Source organism: Conger conger, chromosome 6 (assembly GCF_963514075.1).
Source record: "Conger conger chromosome 6, fConCon1.1, whole genome shotgun sequence".
Classification (NCBI taxonomy): domain Eukaryota; kingdom Metazoa; phylum Chordata; class Actinopteri; order Anguilliformes; family Congridae; genus Conger; species Conger conger.
This window is the reverse complement of record NC_083765.1, coordinates 62,024,758-62,047,522: the sequence shown is the minus strand read 5'-3', so window position 1 is coordinate 62,047,522 and position 22,765 is coordinate 62,024,758. Positions and strand designations below refer to the sequence as shown.

The 22,765-nt window shown below is 42.6% G+C and overlaps 1 protein-coding gene across 1 annotated transcript in view; it reads right to left on the bottom strand.

Moving 5' to 3' along the window:
- tmod2 (tropomodulin 2) overlaps positions 1 to 16,259 on the bottom strand; it is a 29,001-nt gene extending 12,742 nt beyond the window's left edge. Inside the window, exons 1-3 of the mRNA XM_061246632.1 lie at positions 16,095 to 16,259; positions 7,155 to 7,357; positions 6,592 to 6,748 (exon numbers count right to left, since the gene is read on the bottom strand). Of these exons, the coding sequence (XP_061102616.1) occupies positions 6,592 to 6,748; positions 7,155 to 7,280 (283 nt within the window). The 5' untranslated portion in view covers positions 7,281 to 7,357; positions 16,095 to 16,259. The remainder of the gene's footprint in view (positions 1 to 6,591; positions 6,749 to 7,154; positions 7,358 to 16,094) is intronic.
- Between the last annotated feature and the right edge of the window lie 6,506 nt (positions 16,260 to 22,765).

Genomic DNA, 22,765 nt, shown 5'->3' with positions numbered 1-22,765 from the left:
CAATCTTTAAAATGGCGTGTTTGCGAAAACAGCACTGAGCACAAACCGATGATTCATTCGATCAGCATCAGATGAGCTTTGCATATCGTTCACCACAGTCAACCGAGAAGGAGGATGTTTACTCGAGGGGGATAAGACCAGGTTTCGAGGCTGGGACCCAGAAGGATGGTGGTTCAAGCCATGATAAGAGTTGTTGGGCCCTTGAGCAAGGCCCATAACCCAGCATTGCTCCACGGGGGATGGTCCCCTGCTTAGTCTAATCAAATATGTCACTTTAAAAGGACCAGAAAGATACAAATTATTATTATTATAACATACTTGTTTCCACATGTAACCGCCACATGTTGTGTGGAAAAATTCAGCTGCTCAAAAGGCTGGGGCACTTTGGGCCACATTTGGATCTATTCACCCAGGACTCCCGCTGCTGAATAAACAGGGAGGGCCCAGATCCTACAGCCGATACAAACGGCTGGACAGATTAATTACAGGAATGCCTGGTGCAAATTGGTGAGAACCGCTTTCCTGGATGGCCCATGGGGCAAAAAATAAAGAGGAAAAGTCACGCATCTTTTTCCCTTTCCGCAGGTTTTTCCCCACTGCAAAAACCTAAAAATAACTAAGTATTTAATGAAATAAGTATTTTAGTCTTATATTGAGACTTAAAATCTTATTTATTTCACTTTTTTGCTAAATAAGAAAATATTACAAATAAGTTACAGTTTGACACATCTTAAGGAAAGGAAAAAAAACAAAACTTACTTGTCAAACAGACATTAACTTAAAACAAGCTAGTATTCTCTACTTCAGGGGAAAAAATTAAGTTCTTACAGTAAGTCTTATCACAAGCCGAAGCACATTTTGCAGTGATATTATTGCTGTGGCATCAACCTAAATGAAAGCAAATGGGCACCATTCCTTCTAAAAGCTGCCTGTGATAGTCTGACCAAGCAGGGTCTGGGGCTTGGACAGATTCCATAGCAATGGTGATGCTTCCAGGCTCTGCGCTGGGCATCTGTCCCACACCTTGGGCATCTCTGCAGGCAACGCCTGCCCTGCCCACGCTTACCCTTCCTGGTCTGTTGTGCAACTGGAGGAAGCCTATGACCCAGAGGCCTAGTGGCTAAGGTGCTTGACAGGGACCTGGAAGGCTGGTGTAGCTACCATAAGATCAGTGCATGCTGTTGAGCAAGGCCCTTAACCCAACATTGTTGGCAGGGGATTGTAAATGGTAAAATGGTAAATGGTAGGAATTTTATATAGCGCCTTTATCCAAAGTGATGTACAGTTGATGCTTCTCGTTCACCCATTTACACATACTCGCACTCACACACCAATGGAGATTGGCTGCCATGCAAGGCACCAACCAGCTCGTTAGGAGTATTTGGGGGTTAGGTGTCTTGCTCAGGGACACTTCAACCCACCCAGGGCGGGAATCGAACAGGCAACCCTCCGACTGCAAGACAACTGCACTTACCACCTGAGCCAATGTCACCCTACATTGTCTCCTGCTTCGTCTTATCAACTGTACAGAGCTTTGGACAAATACATCAGCTGAATAACTAATGTAAAGGAACAATGCCGTGTTCTCAGCCTTTTTGAACAGAGGTTTCCAGCAGCAATACACCAGACAGCCCACTGTTTGAGCCCTCAGCAGGTTCTGTGTATCCGATGACTCCGTGTCGTTGTGCAATCCAAACCGACAGTGACAGTCGCTAGAAGCCCAAGTATGAACAAACATAAAACACACCAAACGACCCAAACTTTATTCCAAGCTCCACGTGCGGCTTCGGTCCTCGGTCTTACTGTTCAAAACAGTTGCATAAATATTGACTACCACTGACCGGCACAAACAGGGATTTCTCACATTCATTAGAAGTGACTCCAAAAACAGCCCAATTAAAACCGCCCACCCTCGGACATCAAAGAGGCTGAAATATGTGGCCTCTGCCTCCACAGCCAATGCTGTCAAGCTCAAGTCTGTCACCGTGGAAACCGACAGTTCTGTTTAGCAAAGAGAAGTCAAGCTGTAGGGCCTGGTGGCCATTGTGCAGTGGTAGCAACCTCGGCGGGAGGATTAAAAGACACCCCCAGCCCCCTCCTCAAGTTGTTTTAAGGCGTTTTCTTGTTAGTTAAATTTTCTTATTCCATTGGCAATCTGGAAATGGGTCTTGGAATCTTGAAATTGCCTTACCTCACCGGCAATATGGTTCTTATTTAGCAAGAGAATAAAATAAATAAGATTTTAGCTATCAATGGAAGACAAAGTCCTTTTTTGGATATTGCAGTGAACAACAAAAGCTCTGGGGCAATGCCACCGTCACTGTGGGACTCATGAGCTTCCTGAGAGGCCTGGCAACGCACCAATCAGCGAGCAGTCCCAACAGCCTCTAGTGCACTTCCTGTGGACTCCCCCAACATCCCCTCGTGCTTCCAAGTGAGCATACAGAGACCTGGTGCCGGAGTAACTCACTCCAACATGCCCCAGGCGCTTTAAAACTCCATCTTCGGCTGTCCGCTGGTAAACAATCAGTACTCAACAGCAGTCATCACTTCCACATTTTGCCCAACATTTCCTCAATTTCAAGAACCCCTTTAAAACGTTTTTTATCTTCAAAGTGGCGTGAGCGGAAGAGTGGAAGCGAGACTGGAATCCTCGTTTTCAAACTGCTTCTATCATACATGAAGGTGTGTGCAATAAATTACTTCACGTGTGTAATCTGTCTTGCTCTCTGTTAGTCAGCACCTCGCTACATTTTTGGGTGCGTGTCCTCCCTCCCTATCCAAACTGCTCATATCAACGGAGGAAACAGTAGAAATGCTTGCCTCGCCACCTCAGACATCCTGAAATGCAGGACCCCCTCTAGCATTTTCTAGCACAATACAATCCACCTCATCCACACCGTGATATTACAAATCTGCATATGAATTTAGTGCATACTTTTTTTGACGGCAAGAATACAATTTATTGCACCACCCACGCAAACTGTTAAGCAGCACGAATGCTGACATAAATGCTTGAGGGGTCCAATCAAACCATTTTCCTGGGTTAGGTTTTTTTTTTGCTGTCTGCACTTCTGACTTCATAGTTAAGGCTTTGCCGAATGAATAGGTTATCTGCTCAACATGGATGTGTGAACACACGGCACGGGGGCCAGCTCGCACTCTCGCAGCCATGAAGAGTGCTCAGACAGCACCATTAAATCAGCACTGCGGCGTTAGCCCTGGCCGTCTCGTGGGCACCCCACGGGTGTGGGCCCTCCCTTACCTCCGCTTCTCCAAGGAACATTCCACACACCTCCACCAATCACATCACAGCAAGGGACTGAATATCTACACCCGCTCACAAACCTTTTCTCGCGCAAACATTCATGCTCGAAAAGTCCGACCCTCTCTCTGATCAAATACATAATTCACTTCAGCATCTAAAACCCCAATCCAAGCAATCATATATAGACATACATTTTAAGTAATATTACTGATGCATACAGTCAGATGTTTTCTGAAGAAATATAGACATGTAACACAAATACGCAAGTCCTGGAGGGTATAAGGCAGTGGCTCAGTCAGCTTCTGGTTACAGGTCAAGATCCATAAGCAGTATTTCACACTGACTCCCCAATGTGCACTCAGCAGGAAGGTCTGGACATAACACCCACGCTGAAAAGACCATTACAAGCCTCTGCTACAGCCAAGTTCTCTGATAATCTCCACCAGTAAATCTCTGCAGTCAATTGTAAGAAGCTTGAATATAAAAATTAAAATAAACTAACGCCACAAGTCAGCTTTATCCATTGCGGTTGCGTGCGCGAGTGTGCATGTGAATGTGAATGTGCTTGTGTACACATATAGAAGTATTTTGTAGCACAGATAAACAGAAGGTTAAATACAACCTAATCCAGATCCACAATCTATTGTCATTTCGGTAAACGCATTAAGGCGTTCCATTGAACGCACAGGGTAAGAAACCAGGAACGTGTAATGTTTCTGTCTCGAACAACTCCAACCTGACTCATCTCCCGTCTGTATCTCGGGGGACCAATACGCATAGCTCAGGAATCCCTCTGGCTGCAGTCCAAAACCGCATTAACCACACACACACAAAAAGAACATTTCAATGCTGGCGTACATTGTTTAGTTAAACTCTGCTTCCACATTTACCTTAGAAATTCTGCTGACCACGTCAGGTCATGACTTATAAATTGGTACACGAGAAACCAAAGCCACCCCTTTAATACAGTAATGCATTTGTATAGCTTACTACTGCCAGAGAAACACAACAGACATATTTTTCTACTGGCTTGCAGACACAGTGAACCGCAATAACACACAAGACCAAATTTTGTGTGCTATTGGAGAATTGTGTGTTAACTTTGTTAACTTTATAAAAGGAACTTCTGGCCCACACCTACATATTGCAAAAAAACATTCTTTTTGCAATATAAGGAAGTGAGAAAGACGGCTTATAGTGCACGACAAAGTCGGTTGTTCTTTAAATGACTTGCACACAGCACCTCCTCCCTCAACACACACAAAAAATTGTAACCAAGAAAGTGACTAATTTGGCTATTTCACACACTCTCTGCAGTCTCTCACTCACTCTCGCACACACACACACACACACACACACACACACACTCTCGCGCACGGGCGCGCGCAGACACACACACACACACACACACTCTCGCGCATGCGCGCGCACTCACACTCTCGCGCACGCGCGCGCGCAAACATACACACACACTGTCACGCGCACACACACACTCGTGTGCACACACACACACACACACTCGTGTGCGCACACACACACACGCGTGCACGCATACACGCACGCACACACACACACACACACACACACACACACACACACACACACACACACACACTCTTGCGCGCACACCCACACAGAAACATTCTTGCGCGCGCACACACACACTCTCGCACGCACGCACGCACGCACGCACGCACGCACGCACGCACGCACGCACGCACGCACGCACGCACGCACGCACGCACGCACGCACACACGCACGCACACACACACACACCCACCCACACTCTCATGCCGCACACACACACACACACACACACACACACACACACACACACACACACACACACACACACACACACACACTCTTGCGCACGCACACACACTCTCGCGCACGCACACACACACTCTCGCGCACGCACACACACACACACACACTCTCGGGCACGCACACACACACACTCTCGGGCACACTCACGCACACTCACGCACACTCACGCACACTCACGCACACTCACGCACACTCACGCACACTCACGCACACTCACGCACACACACACACACGCACACACACACTCTCGCGCACGCACGCACACACACTCTCGGGCACGCACACACACAGATGGAAATGATGCCTGCGTTCACACACCTGACCTACCCGGTGCACTGAGCGAGCACTCCCCTGCCCTGATCCCTTTGATCCAGGATTAACCCCGCTCCACATATTAGTGTGTCCAGACCCAACCCCACACACCCACCCAGGGGGGAAGTGAACAGATGTAGCGGTGTTGCAGTATTAAACCAAGCATCGCTTTGCAGCTGCAGCTAAGCTTACCACACATACGCATACGCATAGGCATACGCATACGCATACGCATAAACACAGAGACACACATAGACACAAACACATACACATGCAGAGATACACACTGACACAAAATAAATGCCGTTTTATATAGTTTACAGATTGTGTTGAAATTGCGTTACTGCATGTCTTTGCTCCCAGCTAACGTGTCTGACATGGAGTCAGAGTTTTCCCTCTTCTCAGCACATACTGCCATTCCCCTCTCTAAGCCTGCAGGGAGCCTGGCAGGGACTCAACCACACTTCCTGTTCCTGACATCCAAATGTCATGTGCACTGCGTGGACAATCAGTCTGCAGCGGGCTTAGTAACAGACGCTACAGTAATGCCAACAGGGCTTATGATAACTTTCATTTTCTACCGTCTTTATTTGTGTGCTCCTTTTAACAAATTAATTACAACATTATTAATTCATTTCCACTCAAACCTAATCCAGATACCTAACCTGTTTTAAGCCGTGTACGTGCATGAAAAGTTACATTACATTACATTTATTGGCATTTTGGCAGACGCTCTTATCCAGAGCGACGTACAGTTGATTAGACTAAGCCAGAGACAATCCTCCCCTGGAGCAATGCAGGGTTAAGGGCCTTGCTCAAGGGCCCAACGGCTGTGCGGATCTTATTGTGGCTACACCGGGATTAGAACCACCGACCTTGCGGGTCCCAGTCATTTACCTTAACCACTACGCTACAGGCCGGCCCAGTTGAGTGTCATGTTCATGATGTCATGTCCGTCGCCGAAAGCTCTGTTCATTCAACTGGCCCTCCATTTCAGTCCCAGCGGACCAGTGGCTCAGGAATCCTATTATAATGCTGACTGAACGTACCCAATTTCTGAGGAATGTCACAGGGACTATAGAAAGGTCCCATACTGTACACCTTTTCAGTACCTTCACAGCACCTACTCCTACAACCCAAATGCAGTCGTTATGAAACGGCCGGGCCCCAGAACACACACCTTTCCTCTCCCCGGTGAACGGGACCACATCCTCCCGGTCCTTATAGGCCAGGGCCTCCTTCTCCAGGTACTTCAGCAGCTCTTCACGGTCAAAGGTCCCGGTTTCTGATTTAGTGGTCTGGTCCTTCTGCCTCAAACCGGCTGGCAGCAGTGCATTCTGGGAAAAGAGAGAACACATAACAATGTCAATGCATCCTTTATAGAGCTTTTGCTGCAGCAGTGTCGAATAGTTTCACAATTACGATCTCCAGTCTAAAAGCAAACAACTTACAAGCAGGAAGATGGTCTCCAATTTCTGAACCATTATTTACACAAACAAACTTTTGGCAGTTTGCAAAGCAAACTTGCTGTCGAGTATATTTGTTATTGTTATTATTACTTGATTGATTAAGGATATCGGATTACAGTCTCACTGCTATTTGTGTCCAGCACTTCTGAACAATGACTCAGCCTCCATGGTTTCACTGCATCTAACTCCCCAAACGTTCCCACCTCACCCCTCTCCGACTCACTCGGCCTCCTCTCTCTCACTCATCGTATCCCTCCGTCGTTCCGTCTCTCACCTCTGGGTCCATCTCCTCCAGGGCACTTTCCAGCTGTTTCAGCTCCTCCTCGGACAGCTTGTCGAGGAGCTCATCTTCGTTGATGTCCTTGTACTTCTCCAGTTCCTTCTTAAAGGGCAGAGCCATGGCTTCTTCAGGACGAGCCGAGTGCTTCAGCGAGATGTCTTCTTCAGTATCCTTGTGTGGGGGCCCGGTGCGTCACACTGCAGACAGACAACACAAAGTTTCATTTCAGAAAACGACGTCACGATGCAGAACTTTCAGAAAGGGCTAGCAGGAAAGGGGAGGACGTGCTTCCGTGCACTGTGTGACAGATGTTGGCTATTCCCAGGAGACGCGCGGCGCTGACTGTCTCTCGTTTGACTCTTGGCCTCGGGTGCGGAAACGCATCCCAGTGATACGGTCCAATCAGGATCCGACTCTCAGGGGGACGTAACCTCCAGCTGAACCCTGGGGAGAAGCTCTGCCTAAAAGTCCAAGGGAGAGGACTTCTAATGGAGCTGGAGGACTTGGTGACTTAACTATTGTGTTTCATATTTATATTACTTTATGTACTATTATCTAAATAATACATATTATTATGCAGTGGTGTGCTTACTTTACTGCCCATAATGGCACACACATCAGTCCAAAAACAACCACTTCAATGCAAAGTGCTCCCACTCAGGGCTTTACAGTGCTACCATGTTAGGAGCTTTAGGACTCAATATTGAGGCGTGCTAACTGGAAAGATTATTTAGGAGCACATCTGGTAATTGAGATACATTAGTGTGCTCCTAAATGTAGAAAGTTTCTCTCACACTAAGGCTAGTTATTATAGTATATTATTATCGTCACAAATTCAGAAATTGTTCCCCTCCCATGATATTGATCACTCCATTTCAGAATTTGCTGCTGTTTTTGCCTCAGGTTTTCCATTATGGTATCAAAGCAAAAGTGGGCAATTCAATGTTGATAACTAGATATATAGACAGAAAAAGCATCCCCATGGAATATCTGATGCATCTAGTAAGCGGGCAGCTGTATCTTATTAGCCGTAAATAAAAAATGCATTCAGCCATAAACAATTGAATCATGGATTACAGGACAATTTAATTGCCTGTGAAGTCATGACAGAATCACCAAGCCATGTGACTATTTGGTTAGCATTTTATTTTTAGCCATATATTTTCCCAGGCCTAAATACAATTCAGCAATTACACTGTGCAGATAGAGATTTAACTCCAGCTCCTATTCTTCACTCCAGCTCCTATTCTTCACTGCAGAACCACACTTGATGCCTTAAACATCTCAATCTCATCGAATATAAAAATGTGCTAAACACATAACCCCACTTTAATAGGCCATTTTCTGCCGCAGTCTGAAGACTAATCTCTTCACACTGTACCTTGACTAGCTATAACTACAGGAGTGGGTATATCACTTGTGTGTCAGCTGTCTTAATCTTCTCCACCTTAAGCCCTGCGGTTGTACTTTGTATTGTATCTAAGATGATCACATCTGCATTTCTACTTATCTTGGTGCTGCAGTTGCTTACGTTATTACCTACTGACTTTTTATTATTGCTTGTACACCATGTGTTGTATATAGCATGACTTGATGTTCACGGATGTAGACAAAGGATTCTTTATGGCAGTTGTGCCTTTATGCCTCCGGTATGAATGCACTTATTGTACGTTGCTTGGCATAAAAGTGTCTGATAAATAAATGTATTGTAATGTAACAACGAACAAGCTAAAAAAAATAAAATTAATGGAATCACAACAAGGAAACGAGCTTTGCTTCGCAAAAGCTAAATATTGTTTAGGCTATATGTGGAGCAGAAAACTAAATGCAGGAAATGGCGACATATTGTGTGTCTGCACTCATTTTAATGCAGGTCCGTAGATATCTCCATTACCACCATCTTGGCAAAGATCTCACTGAGGGACAGCCGATATGAAAATCTAAATCTCACATGAAACAATACCATACCGAAATTTGTCTAATTCACCAGTTTACACATCACCTAATTTCTTACTTCCTTTTAAATGAACAATTATGGAGTGCATGAAGGAAAAATAAATCCAAGACAATATACAAAGATAATGAAATTTGCTTCAGCAGTCATTTAATAAGGGACGGCTGCTTTCCAGAGTAATTCAAAAGGATAGGCTACTCTTCAAAAAAGAATCCTCTTGGCCCTATCCTCAATAATCCCCTTAATGTCTTCCCGTTTCAAAGCTAATTAAACACTTTCTGTTTTTTTGTGCTTTTAACAATGTACAACTTGGCTTTCCATTTGGAACTGCGAGTAACTTACATAAGCTATATAAGAGCCAAGGAACTAGAGGGTCTAGGTCAGCTTGGTTGTCTGACCAAAGTGGATTAATTGCACTTTGAAAGCACGTAGCCCATAGGCCGATTTCAAACAGGATGCCTCTTCATAAATGCCAAAATACAGTGTTGTCAAAAACACTTTTCACAGAGCACAACACGTCCCGTGCGGCCCTTTACTGCAGGGTGCAGTGAAACCAAATGTAGCCCTTTGGGGACTAATTAAAAACCCAGACTCCACACAAACAAACATATAAAACAGCACAGCAACGGCACTACGCACTCCACCTTCCACAAAGACAGCCTGCACGCTGACACAAAGGAGCCTGCCTCATCTAACAGAGTAACAATAAGTGCTTTCATTACATTTTTTTTTTCACTGACTAAAAGCAACAATAATGATAATGAATGAAAGCAATCCATCTTCCATATCGTACATACAGAAACACCCTCTGGCAAATTTTGAATGGTCCAATCTACTACAATGCGATTTCTGTCACGCAATCAGCAAAGGAAAAAATAGATGTTTTTCATGGTGTATAGCACCTTTAGATAACCTTTTCACCATTACATTACATTACCAAAAAGTCAAACAAAACTTCCCATTCTACTTCATACAATAAAGATATTCATACAGTGCTTTCAAAGTCCTCAATACTTCTGTATAAACATATGAAACCAATTCCCAAGATTTCTCCAAAAACATTGAGCTTAATTTCTTGGCATCTTCTCACGCTCTCAGCTGATAAGGAAAGAGAACATAATGGTATGGTGTGGGGTTGGGCTGGTACCTTTGGGAAGGGGGGAGGGGAGAGGGGAGAGGAGGAATTCCTCCTTCCAGGCCTGGCCTCAGCCTTTCACCCCTGCATCTCTCCAATAACCCTCCTAAAGAGTCAGAGCCCCAGAACTCTAGCCAGCTGTTACATTACCTTACAGACGCTTATATCCAAAGCGACTACAGTTGATTAGACTAAGCAGGGGCCAGTCCCCACATTGGAGGTTAAGGGCCTTGCTTAAGGGCCCAACAGCTGCGCAGATATTATGGTGGCTACACTGGGGCTACAATCACCAACCTTCCAGGTCCCAGTCATGCCATTATTATGCTCAGACCTCTGCGGGCCTAAATCAAAGGGTCATACAGTGGGCGTGGCCTGAATCAAAGGGTCATACAGTAGGCGTGGCCTGAATCAAAGGGTCATACAGTAGGCGTGGCCTGAATCAAAGGGTCATACAGTAGGCGTGGCCTGAATCAAAGGGTCATACAGTAGGTGTGGCCTGAATCAAAGGGTCATACAGTAGGCGTGGCCTGAATCAAAGGGTCATACAGTGGGTGTGGTCTGAATCAAAGGGTCACATAGTGGGTGTGGTCTGGTAGGCACAGAATAAAAACTAGCTCCAGTACACATGCAGGGAGCTGCTTTAGGTTCGTTCCTATCTGCACTTGCATATGCTGCTTGCCTGGACAGCTCAAGTTTCTTTTCCTTTTTTCTTTTTTCCATGAAATCTCTCTTATTAAACCCAAATTTTGAAAGAGTTCCCCAGCACTGAAATGGATTTATGCTGGTATGAAGGAAAAAAAATAAAATCATCTAATTATGCAAGTGCTCAGCTCGCAAGTGAAGACAGCTGTGCTTCCCCCCAAAAAATCTGATTGGCTGTCTCCAGGGCATTGTTTTCCACAGCATATTGTTCGCATTTTCCATGAAGAACGTCCAGGAAAAATGCTGTTTACTGCGTGGGATGAGAGGGTGGGGGAGATGCATCTGTCCGCATCGTTTGGCCATCACTTCACTTAAGAAACATTCAGAGACTCCCGGGTCACTCCCATCATATCCAGTTTGATAACCAGCAAGCTAGTAAAACTCTATCTCATCAGCTGTATAGATCTACAGCAGGATCCAGCCTCACTGCTGCAGTTACCCACAATGGGCTAACATCTGTTAAGTCTTATTAGTGTTTTTTTTGCATTATGCATATAAAAACCGTTCAAAGAAGTTAAAGCAAGCAGGGACTAGGCAAGAATGCGGCAATTCACATCTCAATGAAAAGCAGTACACAAACTTTAGACTCGCATACACATACAGATTTAAAATACTAACTTACTTTAAATCTATATTACTTGACTTTGCCCTGCTGGTTAAGTAGTCTAATAGGACATGCTTGAATCATACCCATAACAGATCACAGGTAATCAATATCTCGGTCTCTGTCTGATTCATACCCATAACAGACCACAGGTAATCAATATCTCGGTCTCTGTCTGACACAGCATAGAGCACTGTGAAAACACCAGCTGACTATTCGAAGACAGTAAGCTTTATCAGACACCGGAAAAGACCAGACTCATGAAAAGGTCCAACACAAGCAGATGGATAGATAGATAGATACTTGGCACTTAGCATTAGATCAATAATGCCACCATTATCAGGAACATGAACACACTTCCTTGAAATCTATGTGCAATAATGTCTGGAGGACTAGGAGATGTGACTGTGGTTATGCCTTTGCTTTAAAAAAAAATGTATTACATATATGCGGTACCATATGCAGTACTGTGCAAAGGTTGTAGGCACCCTGAATTTTGGACTTAAAAGATATACATCTTTTTTTCTGCATTAGTGTGTCAAGTGTGTAGGAAAGGGCAAATCTGAGACTTCCAAACATAATTCATTTTCCAAAAAATGAAATTTACATTTTCATTAGATTTGTTGAATGAAGTAACATATTAAGTAATAGACCACTTTTCAGATCAAAACTTGACTGAGGCTGTCTGGGATTACCTGGAGAACAAGAAGCAATAGACACAGCCAAAGTTCTCCCATACATTGTGTGCAACCTACCAGCTGATTATCTTATAAAACAGCAGGACCAGGGGCAGTTTTAAAAGCAAAGGGTGGTCACAACAAATATTGATTTCATTTAGTTTGTAACTATTCACTGCTCTTTATAGTACATTTTTCGACTTTTCATTATTTTTTAAATCATCTTTGCTTCATGGAAGGACTTTCACAGTACTGTATGTGGCCTTTTCACTGGATAATGTTACTTCTGATGGCAAGTGTAGCAGTTGGGGATGTTAAAACAAACACAAATGACCATATGTTTAAACCAAGGATTTCAACCATAAAAAGCTATTAAATCTATTTTTAAACAAGAAGCGGTGCTCCAACAAACAGGCTACTTCCCCTTCTCCTGTCCACAAAAAGAGGAGGCCATATTCAAATGTAAACATTTTATTTATTTGCGCCATCTATAATACAAATACTAACAATGTCCCAATACATTTCAGCATGGGGAGAGGACAGTCAGAGCTCAAAATATGATCCAATAAAGTGAAAACATGAACACTTTTTCAAACAAAAAAAGTTGACATAGCAACAGTTTCTATGTGGCCCTTAACTACAGTACACGACAACTTATGCATTCATTTCAGCCATGGGGGAACAGGGCCCTTTAAAGCACAAATTAGTGGGAAAATGTCACCTAGTCACAGTCGATAAAAAAATATGAAAAAATACATGTTATTATAGTGGAAAAAGGAATCATTACTCAACAGCGTGAGAAACTTTGGAAAATGATCAAAGGAACACCACTAACAATCCCAGCAGCAGTACCACTGAGTGTACAAAAAACAGGGGTAGGGGGCAAAGCACAATTATGACATTATTACAAAAACAAAAAACCCTCCAGAGTGTGTATTTAGTAAGGCTCACCCTGAACATTGCCCCAGGGGTAAAGAACAGATGCCCCCCCCCCCCCCGTCGTGTCCCCACCCTTCCTGAAAATACACTGGAGATGTGTTCTCCGCCTATACAGGAGAGCAGACGGAGCGGTTCAGGCTCCTTGTGTTCACAGGACTCACTTCACACAGAGTGGCTTGATAAGCAAATGAGTTAGGAAATAACAGGGTGGAGGGCTGAGAAGTCTGGTCAGCCCAGGATTGTGTGGGATTGATGCATCTTTGTAAAAAGGTGTGGTCCTGCTGGCCTCCTTTAACCCATTATGGACTAAGGCGCCCTAAAGAAAACCCTCACATTGCATTTCAACGGTCATTTGTCTTGAAAAACAAACAGTTCAAATACAATGCTGGAGTTGCATCCGTCTGTTAAGGGAGGTGTAACGCGCAGGTTGCATCCATCTGTCATGGGAGATGTAACGTGCAGGTCACATCCGCCCATAAGGGGTTAACTCTAGCCCCCCTAACAGTAAGGGTGTATCCCAGCATGCTGAATTCTCAAGCCGTTACTTCTGCACAGAACCAGTGAAGAATCACTGACACTTACACGAGGTGCAACAGCAGCCTGAGGCCTAGTAGTATGACTGGGTACATGACTGGGACCGGGACCGGGACCTGGTGGGTCAAGTTCCAGTGTAACCACGATAAGATCCGTGCAGCTGTTGGGCCCTTGAATAGGCCCTTAACCCTTGCCTAGTATAATCAACTGCATGCCACTTTGGATAAAGAAAGTCAGCTAAAAAACTGTAATGTAACATTCACATTTGTAATGTAACATTCACATTTGTAATGTAACATGCCTTCTCAAGCGGGTAAGAGTTACTGACCCTTACATCCGGTGCAAGGGCTGATACGTAGTGCAGAGAGAATGAGATGAGGCCTACACATACGATAAAGATCTGAAATGACTGTTTTTATGTTCATATTTCGTAGTCACTCAGTGGAGGGGAGAGGGGCACAATGTTGCTGAGCCCACTCATCCGTTTCTCTACCACAAGCATGCTTTAAATGCTCAATTTCAATTCACAATCTTCCCCAATATAACGTCAGAATACTAAATCTTCACATTACCATCGACACAGCAGTTCGGGGAGATATAGCAGCGCTGCTCATTCAGTACTAAATTCAGCAGTATCCTAGTAGGAGGAAAACTTTTACTTGGCACCTTCTGCACCGCATAATTGTCTAAAATCTCTCATCTCTCACTGCAAGAGATTTTATTCAGTGCTCAACGAAAAACTTTATCATTAGCCTCACCAGCAGCAGAAGTTTTTTGCGCAAAATGGGACGGAATTTGAGTTTCAATTACAATATAATCACTATTGTCAAGGGGCGATTATTTAAAAGCCTTGCTTTTGTAATGCACTACATGACGCCACATCTAAAGTATCCATGTCTTTAAGGAATATTTAATTTCATCGCACCATACATGCATTTGCCCACCGAAACGGAAAAAGATCCCGTCTAACCGGTTGACCAGTAACCCTGTGCCGACTGCCCCGGGTAACACGAGACACCAGAAATTCCAAGAGTCAACAATGAAAACTTAGAAAGACCTTCACGTCAGAACTGATTTACTAGTTCTCTTAGGACCCGTTTTCTATAAGTCAGGCCACACCCATTTACAACATATATTTAGAAAGAAACAGCCGCTTGAGATCAATACAAGAAAACCGTACCCATCCGTTATCAGTCACACAGCGACACACGTTAAATTCAGAAACACTATAAATCAAGCAAAATATAAAACTGTAGGACATCGTGATAAGTGTGACTGGGGACATGGCGACACAGCTTGCTACATCAAAAGGTATAATTTGCATTCGCCCTGCTGTAGTCCAATCTTGCGACATGATGTCTGAAGCCCATACCATCGCCTTCTCTTGAGTACTTCAACCAGGAGATCAAAATGAGTGCTTGCGATAAAAATCAGGGTGGAGGTTGTTTAATACAAAGACGGAACAATCTTCTCTGCACATCACCTCTTGAGTGGTGGGTGGGACGGGCATTGACTAAACACAATAATTGTCTAGGAATTCCATTGGTGTCGCGTCTACCCTGGATGAAGCCCTCTTGTGGAAAAGCATCTCGGTCAATTGCATAATAACCACACAAAAACCGTCCTGATACATGGAACGCATGGTTTGGAAATTAAATTGGACTAGGAACCCTTTAAATAGGATGGTTGAATGCTCCAAATTTTACACAATAAGTACGTTATATTGGGGAAGATTGAACATGTGAAAAAAATGTAAATCTCTCCAGTATGTAACTTAGGCTCAACTGTCTATAGCCTATAGCCAACTGCAAAACAAATCACTAAGTCTATGTCTACCTTCCATTATTTAGCTAGCCCATAACTTAATTAATCGTTTACGGTAAAAAAAAAACAATCGCCACTGACAAAAACGTAACTTAGACTACATTGCGAACTAGTCAATATGTATGTGTTTGCCTACTAGTACACTGGAAAAGTATTAGCTAGCTACTCGATGAGAGAAACACAATGCAAGTGCGGACAATTGCACAACTACTAGCTAACTACCATTAAGTTCCATTACGGGCACAACTGCTCTTCATTGATAGTGGGACCCGAATATGTTTGAGAGCCACGTAGCTGACTTTTTAGTTAACTGACAAGAAAGTAATATATACTTTACATTTCGGAGCACACAACACACAATATGTGCATAATTTCGGGCAAACACATAGCTGAGTTTGATTGCCTAACTTAGCTAGCTAGCTAGCTACGTTATCTGGTGAGATAGCAAGTTGTCAGATAACTACCTTACAGACTGGCTACAATCGATAGCTAGCTATGTGATTTCACTGTCCGGTTTAGTTAAAGTTCGTAATTCCAAAACTTTCGGTAACTTATCTTTACTTACCCAAACGCTTTGCTTCCGGATAACCACGAGCAGACTCGATATGGCTATTTGATTAACACGCTCCTTTATAGCACGAACGGGCGAACTACTAGCGACCAAACTGCATTTCCTAAACACCCTCACTCCCTCGCTGTACTGTACTGGCTCCCTCTAAGGGCGGCGACACAGGAAGACGGTAATCGGAGCTGTCTAGCTACGCAATGCGTCGAGAGTGACAGCTAAGTCAGCGAATAGGGTTCCGGTTGTATGTATTTGCGCGCCAATCGAAAACTGTCGCGACATAGATTCTGGCGTAGATGTGCAAATGTTTGTGGGAATAGTAGTTTAACCGTGAACCCCCAATGGGTGGTTTCTAGAGTCATTTGATTATTTAAAATGAATTTTTGGCATGTTCTTCTGATTAGGATCTTCTGAATTTTAAAGTCAATTTATATTGATAGAATTTCCTATATAACTATTCTTCCATTTAAATGCAACTTCATATTTCAGGTCCTGCCACAGCATCTCTATTGAGTTCAAGTCATGACTTTGACAAAGCCACTCCAAAAACCTTTTGTTTCTTCTCAGCCATTCAAATGTGGACTTGCTTTTGTGTTTTGGATAATTGTCTTGCTGCATAATGCAATTATGCTTTTGGCTTCAGCTCACAGAGGGATAACCAGACATTCTCCTTAAGAATGTCCTGGTAGAGAGCGGAATTCATGGTTCTTTCAATAATGACAAGTTGTCCAGGTCCCAAGACTGACAAGTATCCCCAGACTACCACAATACCACCACCATGTTTGATTGTTGGTATGATGTTCTTACTGTGAGACATTGTATTCCCACGGGTGATAAGGGTGCTTGATAACATTTTTCATAAAATAAATGAACTAATAATCCATCCATCCATCCATCCATTATCTTAACCCGCTTATCCTGAACAGGGTCACAGGGGGGCTGGAGCCTATCCCAGCATACATTGGGCGAAAGGCAGGAATACACCCTGGACAGGTCGCCAGTCCATCGCAGGGCACACGCACCATTCACTCACACACTCATACCTACGGGCAATTTAGACTCTCCAATCAGCCTAACCTGCATGTCTTTGGACTGTGGGAGGAAACCGGAGTACCCGGAGGAAACCCACGCAGACACGGGGAGAACATGCAAACTCCGCACAGAGAGGCCCCGGCCGACGGGGATTCGAACCCAGGACCTCCTTGCTGTGAGGCGGCAGTGCTACCCACTGCACCATCCGTGCCGCCTGAACTAATAATTAAACAATTAAATTCCCTTTATTGAATATTACATTTTGTCAAAAGATCTGAAACCACTAAATGTGACAAATATGTAATAATAGAGGAAATCGGGGGGGAAATACCTTTTCATGGTACAGTGTATATTGTTTGTCTATCCAGTGCAGTGATTGAACAATTCTTTTTTAGTTTCCTTATCAGGTGATAATAAAATGAATGATTCATAAATGAAAGTACTACAAACTCAACCCAGTGCGCAGTGATTTGAAGAACAATTCTTTCAGGCATCAATGTCCAATATGATGTATATAGGAAGAGTTTTGAAAACTGGTTTGTTCAGTTTAGTTTAGTTTTTCAGATCAGGAGTTGCTAGGTGAGTTGCAAAGAACCCAAACAATGTCATCACGCTAGAAGGCTAACAGTAAGTAAATGCGTTTATTAAGTAAATTTGGCACTTAATTTTAGTCATTTTTTTACTTGCATGATGCTGTTTAATAAGACCATTACCAACTTGTCAGTGAAATGACAAGTTTTTGCACCTATTGACTTTCTCTGTGAAACTAATGTGATTCAGCCACTCATTGTAATAATGGTGTAATTGTATTTTTTGCCAAGAAAATATTTTCTTCAAGTAGACTTACATACCATGGCTCTTGAAATCCTGAAATCACTGAAAGACCTGAAAAGGTACTGTACATTTTTGTTTACTTTGCATTCCACCCTGTTTATCATGCCAGCAGTACTATACATAAACATGTTTAAAAGAACACAAGTAAATGCTGATCAATTTTCTATGTTAATTTTGGAACATGCAACAAGAGATAAAGAACCAAGATTTCAGTAAAATAATTTGAATGCTATATTGCCATTCTCTCACACAAACACACGTGCTTAAGGCTTTTGTAAAGAAGTCAAGAGGCATATTTTTTTCTTGGTTGTAAATGCTAGGGGATAGATTCCAGTGGAAGCTTTGCTAACATATTGACATGCAGGTGCACATAGTTCAATTTGAAAATGCATCACCTCTCTCCTTAACCCCCATTTTACGCCGCACGTTGCTGTAATATAAACAATTTTAGTGTCACATGCATTTGTGTTTTCTGTATGTAACATTTTCATAGTATTTTAATGATTATTTTTTCTTCTGTAGGTATGACAATGAAGAGGCCGTAAATTGTCTGAAGAAGTTGTGCCAGGTGTATTTCCAACATGAGGATGATAAGGGTCGACGTGGCCTAGGGGACCAGCTGGTGAGAGAGGGGGGTGCAGGTAAAGGCTGTCATACTAATAGTTATGAATGGTGCTTGTTGTTCAATTTGGTGGGATTAAACTGTAAACATGAAATAAACATAAAAGCTATGTTTAAAAAAACAACTAAATGTATAAAAGCATGCAGACGTGGTCAAGTGGTTCAGCGGTTTTTCAGACCAAATGTCAGAATGGGGAAGACATGTGATCAAAGTGACTTTAACCGTGGAATGATTGTTAGTGCCAGACAGGGCGGTTTGAGTACCTCAGAAACTGCTGATCCTCTGGGATTTTCACATACAATGGTCTCTAGATTTTGCAGAGAACGGTGTGAAAACCAAAAAACATCCAGTGAGCCACAGTTCTGTGGGCAGGAATGCAGTGGTAATTAATGAGAGAGGTCAGAGGCAAAGGCCAGACTGGTCGAATCTAACAGGAAGGTGACAGAAATGCAAAACCACGCATTATAATAGTGGTATGCAGAACAACACGTCAAACCTCTAAGTGGATAGGCTACAGCAGCAGAAGACTTAATCAGTCTAAAAAATAAGCTGAATAAATACCAAATAACATGCTTACTGAGTGTATATGTAAATTGATTCTCGTGGCACTTTTGCCATACAAGTTTCACTTATCGCAGGCTCTAAAATGAGTGTTTCTCACAGATTTTTGAATATGTATTGATACAAGGCTAGTCATTTGGGAGACAATAAGAAGGCAACACACAATTTTCAATTTGACCCCAAACATGAAAGTGGTCATTCAATATTAACATAGTATGAGCATTAAATACATGCACAGAACAGCAAATTCTGAGATTAGTATTATCATTTAGTATAATACGTGTATCGAAAACATTTTACTTGGATGCATGTGTTTTCCCCTTCTGTAGAATTGCTGGTCAAAATCGTAATTGGATTTTCCACTGCTGGCTTCTTCTCAAGTAACTCTATCTGGTTCCCCACATACTATACACTGAGTGCAATATGGAACCTAAGTGATGCAAGTTTCCTGTTTGGTGAGAGAAATATTATTACTCAAAATATTATTCAATGATATAGCATTAGCTACATAGTATTATATTTGAATGACATTCAATTTCTTAAGCCAGCCACTCTTTTTCATTTTCAGCCAAAGAGTTGGGCAAACTTGATGCATTGAAATACTTGCTGGCTGTCCTAGACCATGGTCCATATAAGGAAAAGCTTGGTGAAAAGGTTGTCCCTTTCCATTTTAGATTTTTGTCAATTTTGGCAAGTGCAATTTTTATGCTTTTTCACCTGTGGTCCCAAATGCACCCACCTTGGTGAAGTAAAATCCAGAGAAAGTGTTTGGGTTGTACTCTAATGGTCATTGTCTGAATACCTTATAGATTTGTAATGTTAAACACTTATTGACTTATATACACACTTATTCACTGTAAAAATGTTCTGTACTGTAATTTCACAGCAATTTCTACAGTGTAACTACTGTAGCTTAACAGTGTAATTGTTGCTGCCCCTTGAAACTAACGTTAATGGCTTGGGTTTTCTTTTTTATTAGAATGTCCACTATCTTGTGAAGGCTTCTCTCTGCATTGTGCACAATGTTGCCAAAGTTCCACACAACAGACCCCTTCTCAGGAAGAATAATGGTGTGCAGAAGATTGCTCATTATACTAGAGTGGATGATGAACTCCTGAAAGTGGTGTCCATTATGACCCTGGGATACATCATCGATGAGGACGAATCAGAGTTGATCATGGACGAATCAGGTGCCAGGCTATTTGTCTTTATCAGTCATTGCAGCTCTCTAAATCTTTTCATGTTACTTAAATCTCTTATCATAATTCCTTCAGCTTCCATGGGAAACATCAATACTGCTCTGATATATAACTAGGTCTGTTGTCTGTTTTTCAGGTGCTGTAGAAATCATGGTAAAGCTGTTACAGGGAGCCTTAAATTCAAAGGATCGACGTTGCCGTGGGTATACACCCTTTGAAATCGCTGAAGGACTGACACTGATTGCCACCTGTGAGCGTAACAAGAATAAGGTATGCAGGGGACGTGGCCATGGCTGTGTACTGCCTCTGATTCCGGTCTGCAATCGGCCATCTTGTTTGATGTGTAAATGTTATAATAAGTACAATATAAGTGGGAAATGCAGTCCTCTCACTCATAGTACATCTTGTGAGCCATCTGCTTGGCCTGCTGTGCTTGGGCGGAGGACCTGGAAGTATTGCCAAATTATGAAAATAATTTTAATAAACATGGTCTCCTCTGAGAGAAAGACCATACTGTGAATTGTACAAACTGCAGAGGTAACTGACTACTCTCATGGAAACTTAATATGCTGTCATTTTCAAAATATGATATTGTACAATACAAAGACAGCACATACATACAAATTATTGTAATACTTTTGTATTAATTGTTCTGACATACATCTAAAGGTACAACAGTAAGCCAATGGCGTAGGGGGGGTTTCAGTGCGTTCACAGTGAAGGGGGAGAGATTAACAGTGTTATGGCTTAAGGGGGTTTGTGGCTGCGCTCTTGACCATTAGAAGTCCAAAACTACCTATTGTAACAATTATAATTTCCAAAAAGTCTATAGTGTACGGATTATAATATATTGCAATGTCTTCAATTTGCATAAGGGACTTATGTAAATTGAAAACATTGCAAGAAAGGATATTCTTGGAAATGTCTGGGGAAATCACATTTTTCCCCACTGGAGATCAAAGGCATCAATTTTTAAGGGGTATTAATGGCTGTTGGATTAAGATTTTAGATGTGCACAATGACTGGACACAGTGAAGACAGGCTAACTCATATTCATAACTGGTGTCCTGTTTTAGATTTATGAATCTGGCGCTGTTACAAAATGCATGGAAATGATGACGAATGAAGATTCTCGAGACAGATTATATGCTACCAAAGTTATCTGGCAGCTTGCCTTCAACGGAACACTCCGTGAGAAGCTAAAAGAGAGTGAGCTCCCCAGAAAATCTTCTGCACCGTGTATTTTTACAATCATTTTATGTCAGTAGCTATTTTAGATTACTGGTAAAATCTAAAAAAATAGTTTAAAACAGGGGTCTCCAATCTTATCCTAAAAGGGCCGGCGTGGGTGCAGGTTTTTGTTTTAACCCAACAGTAACACACCTGATTATACTAATGAACTAATCGTGGTCTTTAATCAAGACCTAGATGAGTAGAATCAGCTGTCTTAGTCCTGTGCTAAAACAACAACCTGCACACACACCGGCCCTTTCTGGATAAGATTGGAGACCCCTGATTTAAAATATTCATATCGCAAAAACTGTTACACTTCAAATTCACCATTCCAAATGCATGTTGTCAAATGGTTTCATAATCTATAACACATTTCATAATCTATAATGGACATTATGTAAAATGATACAGAATGGTTCTTCCACCTACATGCCAAATGATTTACATATAGAAGGAACATCAGAAGCTGAGAGAAGTGAGAATCTTTGAAGGCATTTATTTTGGAAACTAATGTGTATGATCTGTGCTAGATGAGGCCCTGATGGAGCTGTTGGACAATCTGTCTAAAGACTCCAGCAAAGCTGTCAGTAACGCTGCCCAAGGAGCTCAGTGGGTCATTAAAAAGCAAGCAGAGGAGAAGTCCAAGGCAAAGAAAGACTCTGATTCAGGTAAACTCCTGTGTGTCTCTGTCTATGATGGCATGGTGGTGTAATGGTTAGCACTGTTGCCTTGCTGGAGTTTGGCCCTGGGTGCTGCACTGTAGCTGCCTACTGCTCCTAACTGACTTGGATGGGTCAGGTGCAGAGGACATTACGTTAAACATTAGGACAATCTGTTAAAATGCATACATTGTAGTTTGATAGCCTTAACTGCATAAATAGGCTATGCAATTCTAATTTGAATTGGCAAGTTACTGCCAAGTCACCTGATTGCTACTGGCAATGAACACATCAATGTCATCGATGCAGTGAAGCAGAGTTCTGGTCACGTCATGATCAGCTATCAGTGGGATGACCAGAAAACTATGCTGGAAATCAACAAAACTTTGCAGGTATGCCAACCACTTTCAATAAGAATGTCTCCTTCTTAACTTGTTTTCTCTGGCAATGGATGTACAGTAAACACAATGATATGTCCCCGATGATATGATGTATTCATAATCATGTCTCTGGTAAACCTTGTATGTATAG